Genomic DNA, 18,594 nt, shown 5'->3' on the forward strand with positions numbered 1-18,594 from the left:
GTTTTGCTAGTCAATAATTTATAAAAAAACAATTTCGTCAAATAAATTATTAATACGTATCAAGGAGAATTTAAGAAACTCTTTTTAAAATAAAAAAAAAAATAAATTAAAAAATACAATTTACATATTATCCCAAAAAATTCTTTCAGATACCTCTTTATAATATACAATATTATTGCAGATGGCGTTGCGATATATAGTTTGAGCGCCAATTTTATCTGCGTAGTTGATCACTCGGCGCCATTTTAAGTTAGACTTAATCGAAAGTCGTCACAATATTTGTTGCTCTTTTGTAAGTTAATTTTAATGTTAATAATATTCTCCGATAGCATAAATAATAATAATCATGTACCTTAGACGAATTATAAGAAATTTTGTTAAACGTAACTTTTGATTGCCCTTTAAAACATTAAACATGAATCTCAGCGATTAATTTCGAAAAACAGACTTTACAAAATTTATTCTATTATATCATTCTATACATTTATATATAGTATAATATATATTTATCATAAATTTCAGTAATCTTAAACTTATTAAAATTTATCCTGAACTTATTAAAATTATGTATTTGTAATTGTATTCGTTTTCGGTGGCTTGATAATGGCACAAAGTATAAACAAACAATGTTTCTAACGTTGTTATCAAATCGATATATTATCGACTTACCTGGACTTTTATTTTCAGTTACAGTTGATCCTCAGTGTGGTAAACATTGTATTTTTATGCATACTACGTAACATTCATTACGTAAGTAAGTACATATATACATATGTTGAATAAAACTACGTTTTCTTCGATCATTGTCATCATTGATATTTCACTGAAAGATATGAGATATAATTTTTTTTTCTTTCTTCTTTTTTTACAACAATCTCAATCCTTTCATTACAGATGTAATAAGAGATAGGTTAAAAAAAGAAAAATTTCGGAGAAGTGTTTAGTGTATAACTAGTTTTTATTCGTCCGTCATAGCTACGCTATGTCACAGATCTTTTTTTTATTTTTATTTTTGTTTTGTTTTCACGTTAGACGCGATCATAATACGCATACAGGTATATGTACCCATATAGGATTTATTAAATGTGAAGTTTACAGTTTCGCTTTAGAGAAAAAAAGGAAAAAAAAGAAAGAAAAAACAGAAACAAAGAAAAGGAATTGAAGGACATTACATCGCTACGCATATCGTTCCTGATAAATATTAAAATTCGAAGGAATTTGTATGAAATCGAAATCGTCAATATGGAATCGTATCTACAAAGTACTTTCTAGAAAATAATAACAACATTCTTTCATTATAGTATCTTATAATTAATCATTTATTATAATTGAGCACCATCTGCAGAGATGTCTGTGGTTCCTCTCGTCGTTCCCCTCGATAAAACTTAGCTTAATTTTCTTTCTTTTTTTTTTTTTTATTATTTTTTTATTTTATTTTTTATTTTAATCGATGTTTTCTTAACTTCTATTTATCATACATGGCGCTTTAAAACACGTAAGAGGCATACTCTGTAATACGCTACGATATGAAAGTTTTACGTTTAGGGAAGTCGATATTAAAAAACAAAAAACTTTTATACTCGAAGTATATCAAAGTTTAATACGACTTCGTTTTGGCGATCTTGGACGAGGATGAAGAGCGAATGAGGAAATCGTCTTATTTTTCGATATACTGAATATTATTCGCTGTATATTGTGTACATATCTATATAATATATAAATTGGTCGATAAAACTATCTCAAAGTATAGTATATCGAGAGTATATTATCAGACTTGTCGTTAAGAAAAAAGTAATAATACAAATAAATAAATGAATAAATAAATAAATAAATAAATAAATAAATAAAATAAAAATAGGAGCACATACAGTTGATAGTACGCTTACAGATCTACTAAGATATTTATAGATGAAAAGTTTCGAAAAAACGAAGGAACTGTAATTTTCATATACATACAGATATAATCTGCGTGTTTGAACATAAAATTTGTATAGTATCGACATTCAGGAGGATGTATTTTTTAATTCGATAAGTATCATTCACCCTGTCTTGTCGATTGATCTTTTATTTTTTTTTTTTATTTTTGGCAGTTTGTATTTTGTATTTATTACGCGCGTTTGCGAGTCTTTTCTCTCTCTCTCTCTCTCTCTCTCTCTCTCTCTCTTTCTCTCTCCCTCTCTCTTTCTCATTCTTTCTCTTTCTCTTTTTATTTTTTTCTTTTTCATGTTGTTTTTTCCTTTGTCTTTTTCGCAAAGCAAAGGATATACATCATAAATAATACAGAGCATGCCTCCATTTTTATAGAATGCGAATTCCTCACAGACGAGCAAATTTGAAGGATCCTTTGGCAGAAATGAACTAATAAGCGTAATTAGTTCGCCTCAGTCTCACTTTGTCGCAGCAATAAACCGGAGGACCGAATATTTATATGTATATGTGTGTATATATATATATATATATATGTATATTAAATATATATAATTAATTGGCCATAATGTTGTGCAATGCTTTCGAAGTCGTCCATGTCGGTCGCTACAAATTCAATGGCATTTTTCAGTTTGATAAACTTTCACATATTCGTTTTATGAGTTATTATTTTTTTTTTCTTTTTTTTTTTTCTAATTTCTTTTTTTTCTTTTCAAGACACTATATATATGTATACGCTTGACAGTTCACACAGACTCGTAGGATCCTATTCGTTTTGTATGTACATACATACAAAGGTAGAAGTACTATCGATACGCCTACAAATTACCTTTGACATGATCATGATCGTTTTGTTCGTTCGTTTCGTTTCATTTCTTCTTTCTTTCTCTCGTTTCATTTTTTTTTGTTTCTTTCTTTTCTTTTTATAACAAAGTTCACAATCGGAAATTAACATAATCGGTTAGCATTCAGATTTTCTTTTTTTTTTGATGAGAGTCATTCATTCATCGCGAAGAATGCTAAGAAACAAAATTAAAATCGTAAAGTGAAAATCGCATTAAGAGAAATTCACAAGTGCATTATCGTCTTTCTTATTTGCTTTTTTTTTTATTTGTCTCTCTTTTTTCCGTGTCTATTGCGTTCGAAAATTTTTCATATTTATTTTCTTTCTTTCTTTTTTTATTTACACTTTAGCTTTACCTTAACTCGATAATTATATTATTATCATCAATCTTTCGAATTAGCTTCGTCTCAACGCCATGACGAGTATTGTGTTATTAAATAATCGATATATCTTTTACATTCGTCTTTTTGTGGCAGTAAAAACGAAGAAACGCGATAAAACTATACAGAATTCAGACATATGAATAGATCGATATTTTATTATTATTATTATTATTATTATTATTATTATTAATATTATTATTAATATTATTATTATTATTATTATTATTATTATTATTATTATTATTATTATTTTTATTATTATTATTATTTTTATTATTATTATTATTATTATTGTAATTATTATTATTATTGTAATAGCGTAATTTATAATTGTACAATAAAGAGATGGCCTGGCCATATCCTAACATCTACAGGACGCGTTCGATCGATCGATCGTCGTCATGAGGATGATAAACATATCATCGGTATACACATACATACATACATACATACACACACCCACCCACCCTCGCGTATATTTGGAAGAATTATTCTCGTGCGGATAGATTCGAGAAAATGAAAATTGATCTCGACGCGCGATATATGTAGTATATAACGGCGATAAAATATTAGACGATATATTATTTATGTTTATCCTTTTTTTTATTTTTTCCTCTCCGTTTTTTCTTTTTCTTTTCTTTTTTTCTTTTTTTCTTTTTTCTTTTAAATCGTTAGTAGCAAATGTAAATTACAAACAAAAGACAGTCTATTCATTTTCAAAGTCACCTTGATACTTTCCAGATCGCATTGCTCGTCTTAAGTATACTCGCGCATTTTAAATTCGCGCGTTTTTACTCATTTCGAATAGAGATTTACGTAAAATATATATATGTGTGTGTGTGTGTGTGTGTGTGTGTGTGTGTGTGTGTGTGTGTGGTGTATGTAGATTAAAAAATGTATCAACGTGACGGCAGTAATGATACGAAGATCGTCTTTTTTTAATTCTTTTTTTCTTTACCTATCTCTCTCTCTCTATCTCTTTCTCTCTCTCTCTCTCTTTTTCTTCTTTCTTTCTTTTTTTCTTTTGTTCTCATGTTGCAAATATAAACGGTCGAATTGCACTTGATTCGCACGTCGTCATACTCCTTTCTCTATCTCTTTCTCTCTCTATCTCTCTTTCCTTCCTTATTTCTTTCTTTCTTTCTTTCTTTTTTTTCTCACTCTCTCGAATTTTACGAACGATAATTAAAAAGTATCATCTTTTACATCGAAACTATACTATATTTTACTATCATTCGAGGGGGAATCGGAGAGACACCCGGCCGACGAATTACTTTTTTTCCTAAAGAAGGATGAAATTTCAACGATGATGATTCATCACATCGTCCCACGAAGATTCTTGGTCGTGCCAACGAATCTGGATCATACGTGTATGGTGAACTCCTGTCTCTCTTGTTCCTTCCTTTGTTGGTACCTGCATCGTAGAAATAATTATTTCAAGGATTTATTTTATCATTAACATGTGTTATTAACGCACAAACAATATTGCGTGCACAATCAGCCTCGTGTAAATATGTATCATCGTGGGTTTAATTAGGGGATTTTATAAATAAAATTTAGGATCAGTAAGGATTTATTGTATAAAATTGGATCTAAACAAATCAAAGGCATCGATCTTTGAAATAGTTTTGCACTTGCGATGATATAAGAAACGCAATGTAACAATTTTTTCTCTCTTTTTTTTCCTCTTTTGTTTCCTTTTTTTTTCTTTTTAACCTTTCCGATCGTTGGACGATCGATCAAGTGTCAAATACTATTGAAAGATCGAGAAGAGAAAGATAGAATTGTTATTTCGTAGCGAATATTTCATTTTGGCTAATTGTAATTATAATAACGCGGCGCAATTGATATAAGCGAACTCGAATATAGAGAGATTTGACATCGTGTCAGCTTACTACGGTCTACGGAGGTTCGTGTCGATACCTAGCGAGCATAGTTTCGACGGCTTCAATTGGGAGTCTACCCAAGCTGCCGCCATGGCGGGCCCCGACGGACAGGCCCTGCCAATCACGCTCACGCTCATGATCACGATCACGGTCACGATCGCACTCCACGTCGCTCAATTCACGGCTGTCGCTGAACCCGCTTGGCGGCAACAGCGTCATGTCCTCCACCGAACTACGTATAACAGATCAGAAAAGGGGAAAAATGTGGAGAAAATTCTGAACGCAACGAGTTTGAAAAAAAGATTTTCTTTTTTTTTTATAGGTAGAAAAAGAGAAAGAGAGAGAGAGAGAGAGAGAGAAATAAGAAAAAGAGAGAGAAAGAGAGAGAGAGAGAGAGAGAGAGAGAGAGAAAGAGAGAGAGAGAAACATAATTGGTAGTCGGTGGTATTGTTCTTTTTTTGCATTTTTTGTTCTTTCTTTCTTTTTTTAGAATTGATGGCTGACCAGAATGGTCAAAATACAGATGGCTGTATCTACGAGATAAGACTCCAAGGCGGGGTGCAACGACGTGAACCTAATTCGTGCTATTTTATTTTATTTTATTTTATTTTATTTTTTATTAGCGCGTGTTAGTAATGGAATGATGAATGATATGCGTATGCGTGAATGACGATTCTTTTTATCCTCGAGACTGCCTGCACGTTTTAATCTTATCGTTGAAGTTTTTCCTTTATGTTTTTTTTTTTGCAATTTGTCATGATTAAAATGAAATAACGAGAAGAACGCGCAGGTCGAATCGAGGCTGAGGCTTGGACCGTGTTTCGTTTTTGTAACGGGAGACGTGGAAAATGATTGAATTTGTTTTTGTCGAGAGAAAAATTTCATTAAATGTTAAATGAATGGATTGACGCTTAGTACTTTCGTTGAAGTGATTAAGAAGAAGGAAAAAAAAACATAAAACAGAAAAGAAAAGTAATAGAATCGATAATATTTTTCCACATCTCCTTCGCATCGACATGAAACTTATGAGACCGTGAGAGATCAGGATCGAAGAGTCAGGAGTGAGTGCTAGTGGAAACAAACAAACCTTGGCTACCTGCGAGTGGACCGGCTCGGTTGTCGGCTTCGTCGTCTCGCGAGCGATGGTGAACCTTCGTTGTTAGATTCCGTGCTCGATTCCACACCTCGTGAAAATACATCTGCAAATGTTATTAATTCGTTATTATATATTTTTTTTCTCGATATTTTGAATTGAACTTCATAAAAATCCTGGAACTATCAAAATGATCTATCGAAAAAGTTTTATTCCTATTTTATGTAAATAATTTTTTTTTCTTTTAATTTAGACATTATTTTAAAAAGAAGATAATTATTATATTGAAAAATAATTTTTAGGAAAATAAGTTTTATTTATAAAATTAATAAAATTAATTTTTTCAAAAGAAAGTATTTAAAAATAATTTTCTACTTAAACTGAAAAAATTCATTAGTAAATCTAATATATTATTAAATAATTCAAAATAACTATTCTTATTAATATTATAATTAAAAGATTACCTCTACAAGGTTTGACCGGCACTCTGTAACTAGGCCCGGCACATTCGCCACAAGGACTACCGGAAGTATCACTACCGGAACCTTGTCGACTCGAACGAAGTTTGCTCTCTGCTTCAGCGATGCTCGGGAAGTATCTTTGTTTATGCCACCTAGGAGTTTTGGACCTGTACGTGAAAGCAATACCAGAAGGAGGAACCAAAGAGAGAGAAAGAAGAGCCAGAAAAAAGAGAAAAAGATAGACAAAGACGAAGAGGAAGATGAAGACGAAGCCGTATATGAAGACGAAAACGAAGATGAAGAAGAGAAAGAAAAAGAAAAAGAAAAAGAAAAAGAAGAAAAAGAAGAAGAAGGAAAAGGAGAAGGCGAAAGAGAAGAAGAAGGAGGAGAAGAAGGAGAAGAAGAAGGAGGAAGTGTGGGATTGATTACCTTTCAAAATCTACGCTGGATCTTTCATAATCGATAGTATTGATGTCCTCATTCTCGAGATGACCAAACGTTTTAAATTGCATCGTATAATCTAATGTTGCCGTTGTCACAGAACGATTTTCTCTTCCTGGTACACTGAACGTTGCGTATGGGCTGATTTCATACATTTCTGCGAATAAAATATTGCATGTTATCTCATAAAAAAAAAATCATTTCTTTTAAGTAAAGAAATAAAAAAATATTGAAAGAAATTTGATTAGAGTCAGAATATCATTTAGTCAATGAGATCGTACCTGATCCATGATCATTCGATTTGTGATTTTCTTGTTTAACCGGTGAACTCGTATATACTTGATGATTACGTCTGTTGTCTCGTTCTGCCGTAGACTTTAGTTGCACCGTAGACATACAGCTTGATAGATGGTGATGTTGTTGTTGTTGCACCAAACCAAGTCCAGTTTGTTGCTGTTGTTGTTGACCAGGCAGAATCTCCCCCAGATAATTGGACCTAGAGAAGCATAGAGTTTATTTATTTTTGTAATTATTCTTTCTGCGAAAGATATATGGTTTTATTGGTATTCACCTGCCGCTACGTTTGAGCATGACATATCCTAGGATGATAGCTGATATGATGAGGATGATAGCACAGACTAATGGTACGACGACATAGAGTACTTTGTGGTTTGGTATACTCTTCTTTACATCGTCTTCCATGATCAGATCATTTGGTGGTCCAATACTTACTCCACTTAACGTAGTCGTCGCAAATTCCATTTGAGTTTGCGTAGATCCGGCATCGTTATGTGCAGTTAAACGCAAGCTATACCATGAGGCAGTTTTTAAATCTCTTATTACAAGATTTTCGGTAGCCCTACTAGCTACTAGGATCCATAATTCGGTATTAATACGTCTACGATATTCAACAGTGTAGTATTGAATCGGACATCCTCCGGTTGGCCAGGATAATAAGTTTAGTTTTACGGAAGTTCCATTCGCTGATATGATATCTCGTTCTTTCGGTAACAAAGGAGCTAAAATGACGTTAAGTGATGAAGAATATGTAAAATTTGTTGTATTTCTTATAAAATACAATTTTGTACCAGTTCCTTTAGTTGTTGCACTTATCAATGAACTTGGATCTCCAGTGCCAACACGATTATGAGCAGTTAGATGAGCCAGATATGATGATCCACATTTTAAGCCGGTTAATATGAACTCGGTTTGTTCCGGAGATAATGCGATTTCTTCCCAACCACCTTGATCTCTCTTATAACTTAACACATATCCTATGAATGACGAATATATGTTTTATTTGATTTCTTTTATTTGATATTTTTAAAGCGTTTATTTTTTTTTTTTAAACGATACCTTGAATAGTAGCACCACCATTGTCAGGATGATTCCATCGAAGTCTTATGCTATTTGTTGTTGTATACTGAAGTTCCAAGGTTGGTGATCTCGGTGGCATGACCACTACTAATGTGTAAGTTATAGAATCTTCACCAAATTGATTATTAGCAGAGCAAGAATAATTTCCAGCTACAGATTGTTCTAGCGCTAAAATGCGAAATAATTAATGTCGTTTTTTACGATTTGTTGATTTTAAACTTGTCAATTAGTATTTTAATAACGGACCACATATATGGAGATGACCATCAGGCGTATATTCGTAGTGCCTGCCAGTTGATACTTGACCATTTCTGTAAGTCCAAATTGGGCGTGGTGTAGGATTGCCAACAACCAAACAAGATAACGTGATTGATGATTTGACAGCCCTTCTTAAGAGTTGCGAAAACGAAGCTACTCTTGCAGGTGCTCTGGTATTTGTCGTTTGCGTTACTATAGTAGTTGCTTCCCCTTCTCCAAGGCCAGTTGTTGCGGATACCCAGAATTCGTACAGCTGTCTAAAATGTATCAAACATTATACGGAAAATTATGCATTTGAATGTTAAATGAATTATTTAAGTTTTGTGATTAGCACCTTTCAACTAGACCACGTAACTCCATGGTAAGAGTATCAGTTGGTGATGATGGAGGTTCATGCATAGTATGAGTATTGTGATTACTGGAACCAGCTTCTCTGCTGTAAACGGTATACTTGGATACATTGCCATTAGGTTGTAAAGGTGGTAACCATGATACCAGTATACTTTCTGCAGTTAATGCTAAAGCTTTGATGCCTGCTGGAGGTCCAGGAACTGTTGATTAGAAAACATGTCAATTTCATGTCGGATATTACCGTTAAAATATATATTGATATAGTTTACCATCTTCTTCTGTCATACAATAAATTGGTTGGCTCAATACACCATCACCAGCTCCCGTGTATGCCAGGACTCTGATAGAGTAGTTCGTATATTTATACAAGGTGTGCAGATAAGTTTCTATGCTTGATGTTCGTTTTACTTCACCCACCGTTGAAATATCCACTGAAGAAATGATATAATTAATGATTTAGTTTAAAAATTTTTTACTTTTGAAAAATTGTCATTTCCTTTGGATCACTCACTGTTATCAGTAGGCACTGGTCTGTAATAAACTTTATATCCTTGAATAATTCCGCCATGCTGATGAGGAGGTGGTGCGTTCCAAGATACTTTAACGGATTGAGAAGACAGTGCAACGCATGTGACTTGTGTAGGAGGTGTTTCTGGCACTATGTTAGATTCGATCAATTTTAGCTTAAATTTTTTGATCCGTTATATTTCTATTTTTGTTAACATTTTATTTCGGATACTTTACCTCCTTCCTGAGTAGTTCCAACTATAGGCGTACTACTCGGGCCACTAGCTATGCTATTGAAAGCCCTGATTGATATGTCATACTTGGTAAATTTTCTCAGACCAGTGAGCTGTACTTTCGTGGTTGCCCAGCCATTCACCGTAAGGCTTTTGCTTTGATTTACACCCGATGTCGAGGATGAATGTTCCGACCAAGTTACTATGTAGCCCAAAAGGTCTCCATTACATGATTCCTTAGGAGGTGGCTAGAAAGATATCCTAAGATTAGAATATTTTACTTAAATGTTTTGAAAAGATTTCATGTTAAATACTTACTTGCCAGCTAACTACAAGCTCTCCAGGTCCTGCCGATTGTACTTTGATATTTTGTGGAGGTTCAGTAGGTGCTGTTTTAAAGATAAATAATATGTAATATTAGGGAATAAATTGTTATTATTTATCTTTTGTTTTTCAAATAATCGATATTTTTCTTGTCCGCATACCTTCTTCTTGAGTCTTAGCTACTACAGGTTCAGTAGGAGCACTAGCATCGATAGAATTTATTGCGAATACTCGAAAAGTATAGGTGACTGCAGGATGAAGACCACCGACCAGGGCTACCTCTTGATCGTCGCTCGTTGTTTCAAACGGTGACAGGCCTATCGAACAAGTATTTTGTGTACAATAAATTGTACACAAAGAGATACGTGATAAAACAGATAGATACCATTTTGCGTTGGATGTATAGCATTGCTTGCAATGTTAGGATTTCCTGGTGAGTAAGAAACATTGTGAGTTTTCGCAGGATTCCAATCGTCGTTTATACCATGACTAAGAGATCGATATTGTATGACGTAATTTCTTATAGGACTATTCCCATCAAAAGCCTTTTTCCATAACAATCTTATAGATCGTGATCCAATTTCTATGACTTCAAGAGAAGCAGGTGGATCGGGTCTCTCTGTTCAATAGGCATAAATGGATTTTCATTTTCTTGACTCATTATAAGAATAATTTGATTTAAAGAAAAATTACTACCTTGTACAGCTAGATAGATAAGATGCTCGCTTCTACCATATGCATTATTAGCAGTACATCTATAGACACCAGAATCTTGTCGATCGCTACTACTGATAGATAATTGAGATTTCAAACCATTGTCAGTTTTTATTTGACTGATACTAAGCCTGTGACTATTCGTATCCAATCGATCGCTATTATGCATCCATTGTACTTCTATCGGATTGTCACCAATTACCGTGCAATCTAAAGTGACAGATTCGCCACGACGAATTGTCACGTTTTTACTTTGAAATTCGAATCTCGCGGGTTCTGTGAAAATTTCCAAAATAGAGAAATATATCTAATTAGATATTTTTCTAACAAATATTTACTCACCATGTACAGAAACATAAATCACTTTGCTTAATCCAGAGCCAATACCGTTGTTAGCTCGACAAAGATAATGACCTTCATCTTGCGGTCCCGCAGATGCTGTCCATAAAGATCCATTAGGTAATATAGTTAGTCTACCATTGAGACCATCAACTAGGGGTTGATAATCGTTGGAAGTTCTGCCTCTGGCGCGAAGCCATGCGATGAGAGGTGGTGGGAAGCCTTTGGCCTCGCAATGAACGTTCAACTGGTTGCCAAGAAGAGTTGCTACATCTTGTGGCTCGAAGATCCATTGTGGTGGCACTTTGACTAATAATTCGGCGGTATGATTGACCTTGGCCGCGTTGTTCGTTGCTACGCAAGTATACTTGCCACTATGCCGAGATGAAAGTTCTTTGAAGACTAATAGACTGAAGAATTCAGCACCTCTCTCTTCGATCTTCATGAATAAAAAATGTTTTTAATCATTTTCTTTTTTTTGCTATTTATGAGTCTCACGATATTTTATAAAATATAGAATGTATTTACTTACTCGAAGAGAAGAAGGCAAAGGCTCGCCATCTTTCAACCAAGAAAAATAAATAGGAAGATCGCCTGATATGACGCTACAAGTGACTTGAGCTCGACTACCTTCTTGCAAGTTCGAAGGAAAATTGAAGGGACTCATAACGGGTGGACCTACGAAAAAAAGAACTCAATAAAGTTTCTCGTATTGAATTTATTATTCTTAAATTAGCTTTCGATCAGAATAGAACATATCTTTCGGATCGTTTGATCAAATTATTTCAATCGATTATACGAAAGATTAGTATCTTATCATTAGAACTTACTGCTCACGGTGAGTCGGATATCCCTGCTGGCTGTTTCTCCCGATCGAGCTCGTACTTTGCAAGTATAAGTTCCCGCATCATTTGGATCAACGTGACCGATAGTTAAATGACCACCGCTGTCAACGCGATGTCTTATGTCCAATGGTAGTTCAACGCCACCACGCGACCACTCAACCGTCGTGATTGGGTATCCGGAATAAGGACAAGTTATAGTCATATCCATACCAGCTATAGCACGTACAGGACCGATCGATCGGATATAGGGTGGTCCTAAATTTAGCGAGTTCATACGATCGTTCAATAACTATGTCATTCTTTTATATAACCAAGAGAATATCTAGTTTAGTTACCATATATGTTTAATCTAGCTTCGTGTTCCACTTTTGCCAATGTGTTGGAAGCTACGCAAGCATAAAGTCCACCGTCTTCCGTTCCAGCGGACGATATGTTTAGATGACTGATAACGTCTCCGGATTGATCGACATATTGTCCTATAGCGTATCTATGTCCAGCTGCAATTTCACTTAATGGTTCACCATCGAGTAGCCACGTGAAGGACGGTGGTGGTGAACCAGTTGCCGAACATCGTAAAGACACAGGTGGTCCTGGCCTTAGTGCTTGCTCGATGAAAGTGTACTGCAATTCTGGAAGCGTATCTGGAAATGAAAATGTCCTCATAGATTAAAGTCCCTTTTGTCAGTCTTAGACCAGAACATTGAGACGTAAAATTCGGTCCGAGTTATTCTGTAGTACTTTGAGATAGAGCCAGTTAAGTTGACAATCGTACATACATATATATACATATATATATACACACACACATAAATACACACACACACATATATATATATACATACCTCCCAGTTTCAATTCCGCGGTTGCCTGCGCGTTTTCCTTGTCGCTCCTCACCAAACATTGATACATCCCTTTATCTCTACGGCCAACGGATCCTATCACGAGCACCATGGGAGCCAACAATCTGATTCTCGTGTCCTGAGCGGTCAATACCAATACACCATCGTGCAACCACTCGACGCTCTCGACCGGATAACCCTCGACCGTGCAGTTCATCGTTGCAGTTTCACCGGAATTGACGACCTACGAGAGATGAGACGAGACGAGACGAGACAAAATGAGAAGCAGGAGAGAACGATTCGATTCCTTTTTGGAAAAGTTCAACTGGTACTTGTGGGAATGCACGGGAGCTAGCTGTTCTCTATTGTCAACGTTTTTGATGCCTCTCACGTTCGCACTAGGAAGAGTTTAGCGATTTCGTTTGCTCGATCAAAAAAGATGTTATAAAATCGTATGGCGTTTGGAGAAATGCTTTAATCAAGTGTTGAACAGAGAAAAGGATTTGACAATTTTTAGGATTACTTTTGTAAGGGAAGTTGAAAGAATTGTAAAAAGGTATGTCGTTGTCACTAAATCGTTAAAATCTCTACTGTGAGAAAGAAGTCTACCTGGAGACGAGGCTGAATTCTAGCGTTCAACTTCGACGTGACCGACAAATGCGTTTCCGCTCGTTGTTCGCCTAGTTGGTTACTTGCTCGACAAATGTACCTTCCGGCATCCTGAGCGTCCACACGACGAATTTGCATCAGGTCACCCCAAAGTTGAATTCTACCGAACGACTCCACTGGTATAGCTTGTCCTGTAATAACAATCGAGATTGAAATATCTATGAAGATAAATGAGCAATCATGATATAATCGACGAATTCTTGAAAATTCGAGTTAGCTTATTAATCATAAATCATATTAATCATAAATTTATATTCATAGACATATATATATATATATATATATATATATATATATATATATATATATATTTATTACATCAACTTTTATATACGAAAATTATTATATAATATTATTAAAATATTTATTACATTTTGTATAGATTTCGATTAGATAGTATAATGGAAAGAACAACGTATTAATTTAGTATATTCTTAATTTTTTAAACAATTTCCTAATCAAACCAACCGTTAACATCGCGATACCAGGTAAATTGCGGTGGTGGGCTTCCTTGGGCAGAACAGGTCAAATGCACGTCCGATCCGCTTTCCGCAGAGATAGCAATTTGCGATCTTTGCATCAGCCTCGGTGCTATGGATGTTGTGGGTTCTGAAAAGATATCGTTACGTCATTAATTTAGAAAAAAAAAGAAAAAGAAAAAATAGAAGTAATCGGATCTTCGGTGTAATTAAAAGCAACGCTTATCTCTATTTCCTCCCTTTCGCGAATGAACGGAAAAATAAAAAAAAAAAAAAAAACAAAAAGAAAATTGAACAAGAAAAAAAAATAAATCAATTAAAAAGAAATGAGAAACATTTTAATGAGAATCCTGTAAAAGCGACAAGAACGAAGTTCAGAGTAAAATTTTGTAGTATATTGCAACATATATACATATGTACATACATATGTATATACATATATGTACTTACACATATAGATATCGTCACATGTCTCTCTTTATTTTTTTTTTTATTTATCTAAACGTTTAATGAACGATTTTAATGAGTTGACACGTAGCCATAAATGAAAGCGAATTAGCTTCGAGTGAGATACCAACCGGTGACCGTCAAAGTGGCAGATTCGCTTTTCCTTCGTTCACCGGTTAAAGCGTGAAGGGTCAGACAGGAGTAAGTGACTCTGCCGTCCTCTGGTCTGACTGCCCTTATGTGAAGATCGCCTTGCGAAGTTACCACGAATCTTCCACCTGAAACATCATCGAGATACATCGACCATGTAATATATTATATATTAATATACTACATAACTTTAAAGTATAAAGTTTAATAGTTGATAAATCTTTCAACGATATAAGAAACTTGGTATTCATAAATTGAATAAATAAGACAATAACAATATATTGGAAATAAATATTGGAAAATATATATTTTTTTTCCTTTCTATCCTCGCTATCGTGGATCTAAAAGGTTATGCAAAATTGTCCGGGCATCTGTCGATGAAATCCCGTCAAATCATGGCTCGAACGTATACCGTCAGGCGTGAAATTTTCAATTTAGCTCAGCCATCGGACAGCAGCAGCAACGGGGCTAGTAGTTGGGTGCTCGATTCACCCTCTCTCTTCTCTCGCTCTCTCTCGCTCTCTCTCTCCCTCCCTCTCTCCTTTTTTCGCCCTTTCCTGATTATCTCTGACCAGTCAGAGAATTGACCTCGAGAAAATTCTTTCTCATCACGCAATAGCCACATGAAGGTCAATAACTCTTTCTCTCTCTCTCTCTCTCTCTCTCTCTCTTTCTCTTCGTAAAACGCACACATATGAAGTGAATATACGTAGGGCATTCTTAAAAAGAGGTTTCCTAGGTTCTAGCATGTACAGGAGCAAGTAGAAACGTTTGTCGTCCTCCTTCTAAATTGTCTGCAAACATTGTCCATAGTGGAAGCAGCTCGTTCTTCCCTCGTGGCAATTCTGATCCGATGAAGGATCATCGTCCCAAGTTGATACGGTAGAAGATAGGAGGTATATTATTCGTCGACTCATAGTAACCTTCCCTTCCATCTTAACTTCTTCGAATCGATGAAGAAAAATATATCATCGTTAGGAATCATCTTAAGAATTTTTCGTCGAAGAATTTACAAAATATTTCGTTGATTTATTTTTTTCTTCTCTCTCTTTCTCTCTTTCTCTTTTTCTTTCTCTCTCTTTCTATTTTTCGTGTTTCTTCGGGAAAATATTTAAAAGCGTTTATCTTGAGAAGAGACACACGTTCCTGTATTTACGGACTTCTATCTACGAGGATTCGCAGAGTCCTTTGGAATTCGTAAAATGTCAACGACATCGGTTTTCGCGCACGAGTTACAGCATCCTCGTGTTATATGAAAGTATGGGGAATGTCCGTACAACGAGGAAGGGAAGGAAGAAAAAGGAGGACGTAACGTAACTGAAGAAATAGAAAAGAGAGAGAGAGAGAGAGAGAGAAAAAGAGAAAGAGAAAGAGATAAAGAGAAGATCAGAAAGTTGCGTTGGGTAAAGAGTAGAAACTCCTTCTTCGACCCAACCCAAGACGGATTCAGCACAAGCTAGTGGTAGGAAAGAAGCAATTTAATATCGCCTTCGCGGACGGAATAAAAATACGGAGATAAATAGCCCGTATTCTCGTAACTTGGTCCGTCTTGTTGCGGTACGGTAGCGAATCGTGGGGATATGTGGCGTGGGGAAGGGTGGCGGTAGAAGGAAGGTAACTTGGAAAGAGTATAGGGGTGGATGCAAGAGAGGGTGAACGACGTGTATGTTCGGATCTTTATCTTTATCTCTATCTTTCTTTTTTTTTTCTTTTTTCTCTCTTTCTTTTTCCGAAGACACGTACGTACATACGTATGTATGTATATATGTATGTATATATGTACCACGTTTGTTCTCGAAAATGCTCGGGAATCTACACTTTATCGACTTTCCTCCTGAACTTCTTCCTTTCCATCTTTTCTTTCGCGTTTCGATCCCGCACCGAACACCACACGATCAAATTCCTTTTCTTTCTTCAAGCAAGAAAACTTCTTTTTCTTTCATCTCGTATATTAAGAAAACATTCTAATATATCAAAAAATATTTAGAACTTTCTAAGAAATAATTTATATTAATACTGATATAGTATGCGTGTATACATACAATATACATTATTTCGAACATAATCTCCTTAAGAGAATCTCTTATGCATTTGATAACAATTTTTCAAGGAACATAAAGGAAGTATCTGTTTATTTATAAAAAACAAAAAAATCATCTCTTTTGTCTCATTTATTTCTAATAAAAATCATAATAGATAATCAACGTGTAAAAATGGAATTGGTTTAAATTTGATGAAGAAAAGAAGAAAAAAAAGAGAGAGAAAAAGAAAAAACTTTCGCACGTAATTTTTTTTTCGCTGAAAAAAATGTTCGAGTTTTATCGAGTATCCTTGTCATGTGAACGCAGAAACCGAAGGATAAGTGTATCGACGAGTGTCAGAGCATCATCTGTCGTCAACGTCATCGTCAAATGCGTGGTAACACGAGTCGTGAGATACGATACGCATCAGTCCGCTCTAGATCTTCTCTATTGTGCTATCCTCTCGCTTTCCTGATGCATTCAGCTGCTTATACTGGGTAACGTGTTACATCAGAAGCATCCGCGTAAATTTTATAGTAGCGTTTGTTAAACCTGATTCACGTAGCTTCTACGTGGATTCTCATCGATGTAAATTTCCGATTTAATACATGTAACGGTGCGACTGTGAGTTTGCGATAAAGTTTAAGAAAACATATTTGCTGAGATATGCTTCTCATGTTTTTTTAATTTTTTTTTTAATATTTTTTGTTACGCTCTATGCGATAAATCTTTTCTAGAACGCGTTGATAGAAAGATAGAAGTAAGAAAATAACAAAATTCAGATGTGTGCGCTTGTGCGATGTATGTATGTGGATCATTTATGTGTAATTGTATGTACACCACGTGTGTGCGAGAGACTTTATTAACTTTAAAAATGAAGAACTTTATTACAGTACTCATTAACAAAATATTTTATTAACTTAATAAAATCATACATATTATTCAACAATCAAAAATATACAATATAATATAATAAAATACACATACATATATATATATATATATATATATATATATATATATATACATATTCTATGAATTGTATATTACGAAATATAAAACACGTCTAAAGTATTTTATTTTATTTAACAATAAATTATCTACATTAATAACAATTTATTGTTATTTACAATATATACAAGTTAAAATTCACAAATTTTTCTATAAAAACTCTCTTCTTTTACTTTCACGAGACTTTCATCCTTTTCAACGGTAGCACCACGTAATACACACACACACGAGCGCGCGTGCATTTCCATCGAACGTGTAAACTTTATTGCATTTTAAAGATGTCATTTTCGAAAAGATCGTGTTAGGAAGAGCGACGACAACAACAACAATAACACCAAGAATTTCACGTAAGATGTCGTTTTAGAACAAATCCCATAGATATACATTGTTTTCGAAAGGAGTAGAAAGGATTCTAGTTGGAAGCTTATAAGGCATCAATGGAACTTTAGCTTTGACGAAAGACAATGTTCTCTCTTACTCTCTCTCTCTCTCTTCCTCTCTGATATTCTCGTTGGAATTTCTCTGGACCAAGAGGATGCTGGACGATAACAGCGAGTATACGTCGTCGAGCATGCCCCGTAGTAGGGTAAGCAGCTGTCTTGCATGCTACATGCGTGTGCATTCTCTCTCTCTCCCTTTCTTCTCTCTTTCTCTCTCTCTCTCTCTCTCTCTCTCTCTCTCTCTCTCTCTCTCTCTCTCTCTCTCTCTCTCTCTGCACCTAGTTACGAAACAAACGTATCACGCCCCGACACACGAGGTGATTCTCCCTATGATAGCCCTGCTACCGCATATATATATATATATATATATTATATATATATATATATATATATATATATATATATATACATATGCATGTATACACACATATACATTATATACACATATATATATATGTATGCATGTATACACATATATACATTATATACACATACATATGTATATCTATATATGTACATGTTACGTGTAACCAAGCGGCATAAATATGTATGGGAC

General features: G+C 34.7%; 1 protein-coding gene and 1 long non-coding RNA gene across 14 annotated transcripts in view; one reads left to right on the forward strand and one right to left on the reverse strand.

The window, feature by feature from the left end:
- The first annotated feature begins 233 nt into the window (after positions 1 to 233).
- On the forward strand, positions 234 to 8,951 carry LOC124949705. Its single transcript, XR_007101140.1, has 3 exons — positions 234 to 292; positions 688 to 750; positions 6,592 to 8,951. It is a non-coding gene; the product is annotated as an uncharacterized LOC124949705 (long non-coding RNA).
- LOC124949704 (Down syndrome cell adhesion molecule-like protein Dscam2) overlaps positions 610 to 18,594 on the reverse strand; it is a 166,382-nt gene continuing 148,397 nt past the window's right edge. For 7 of the 13 annotated variants that reach the window (XM_047495285.1, XM_047495289.1, XM_047495287.1 and 4 more), the window contains 26 exons: positions 14,548 to 14,694; positions 13,959 to 14,099; positions 13,431 to 13,621; positions 12,825 to 13,065; positions 12,318 to 12,623; positions 11,968 to 12,237; positions 11,670 to 11,815; positions 11,141 to 11,576; positions 10,781 to 11,074; positions 10,470 to 10,703; positions 10,246 to 10,401; positions 10,079 to 10,149; positions 9,765 to 10,008; positions 9,532 to 9,678; positions 9,290 to 9,451; positions 9,004 to 9,220; positions 8,658 to 8,926; positions 8,391 to 8,579; positions 8,123 to 8,308; positions 7,606 to 8,053; positions 7,316 to 7,530; positions 7,023 to 7,191; positions 6,597 to 6,760; positions 6,136 to 6,238; positions 5,077 to 5,271; positions 611 to 4,567 (listed from right to left, as the gene is read on the reverse strand). In XM_047495285.1, the coding sequence (XP_047351241.1) occupies positions 4,516 to 4,567; positions 5,077 to 5,271; positions 6,136 to 6,238; positions 6,597 to 6,760; positions 7,023 to 7,191; positions 7,316 to 7,530; positions 7,606 to 8,053; positions 8,123 to 8,308; positions 8,391 to 8,579; positions 8,658 to 8,926; positions 9,004 to 9,220; positions 9,290 to 9,451; positions 9,532 to 9,678; positions 9,765 to 10,008; positions 10,079 to 10,149; positions 10,246 to 10,401; positions 10,470 to 10,703; positions 10,781 to 11,074; positions 11,141 to 11,576; positions 11,670 to 11,815; positions 11,968 to 12,237; positions 12,318 to 12,623; positions 12,825 to 13,065; positions 13,431 to 13,621; positions 13,959 to 14,099; positions 14,548 to 14,694 (5,393 nt within the window). In that variant the 3' untranslated portion in view covers positions 611 to 4,515. Of the gene's footprint in view, positions 4,568 to 5,048; positions 5,272 to 6,126; positions 6,239 to 6,596; positions 6,761 to 7,022; positions 7,192 to 7,315; positions 7,531 to 7,605; positions 8,054 to 8,122; positions 8,309 to 8,390; positions 8,580 to 8,657; positions 8,927 to 9,003; positions 9,221 to 9,289; positions 9,452 to 9,531; positions 9,679 to 9,764; positions 10,009 to 10,078; positions 10,150 to 10,245; positions 10,402 to 10,469; positions 10,704 to 10,780; positions 11,075 to 11,140; positions 11,577 to 11,669; positions 11,816 to 11,967; positions 12,238 to 12,317; positions 12,624 to 12,824; positions 13,066 to 13,430; positions 13,622 to 13,958; positions 14,100 to 14,547; positions 14,695 to 18,594 lie in introns of those variants that run through there. The other 6 variants (XM_047495293.1, XM_047495290.1, XM_047495292.1 and 3 more) reach the window with 6 other exon arrangements.

This window comes from Vespa velutina, chromosome 6 (assembly GCF_912470025.1).
Source record: "Vespa velutina chromosome 6, iVesVel2.1, whole genome shotgun sequence".
NCBI classification, from domain to species: Eukaryota; Metazoa; Arthropoda; class Insecta; order Hymenoptera; family Vespidae; genus Vespa; species Vespa velutina.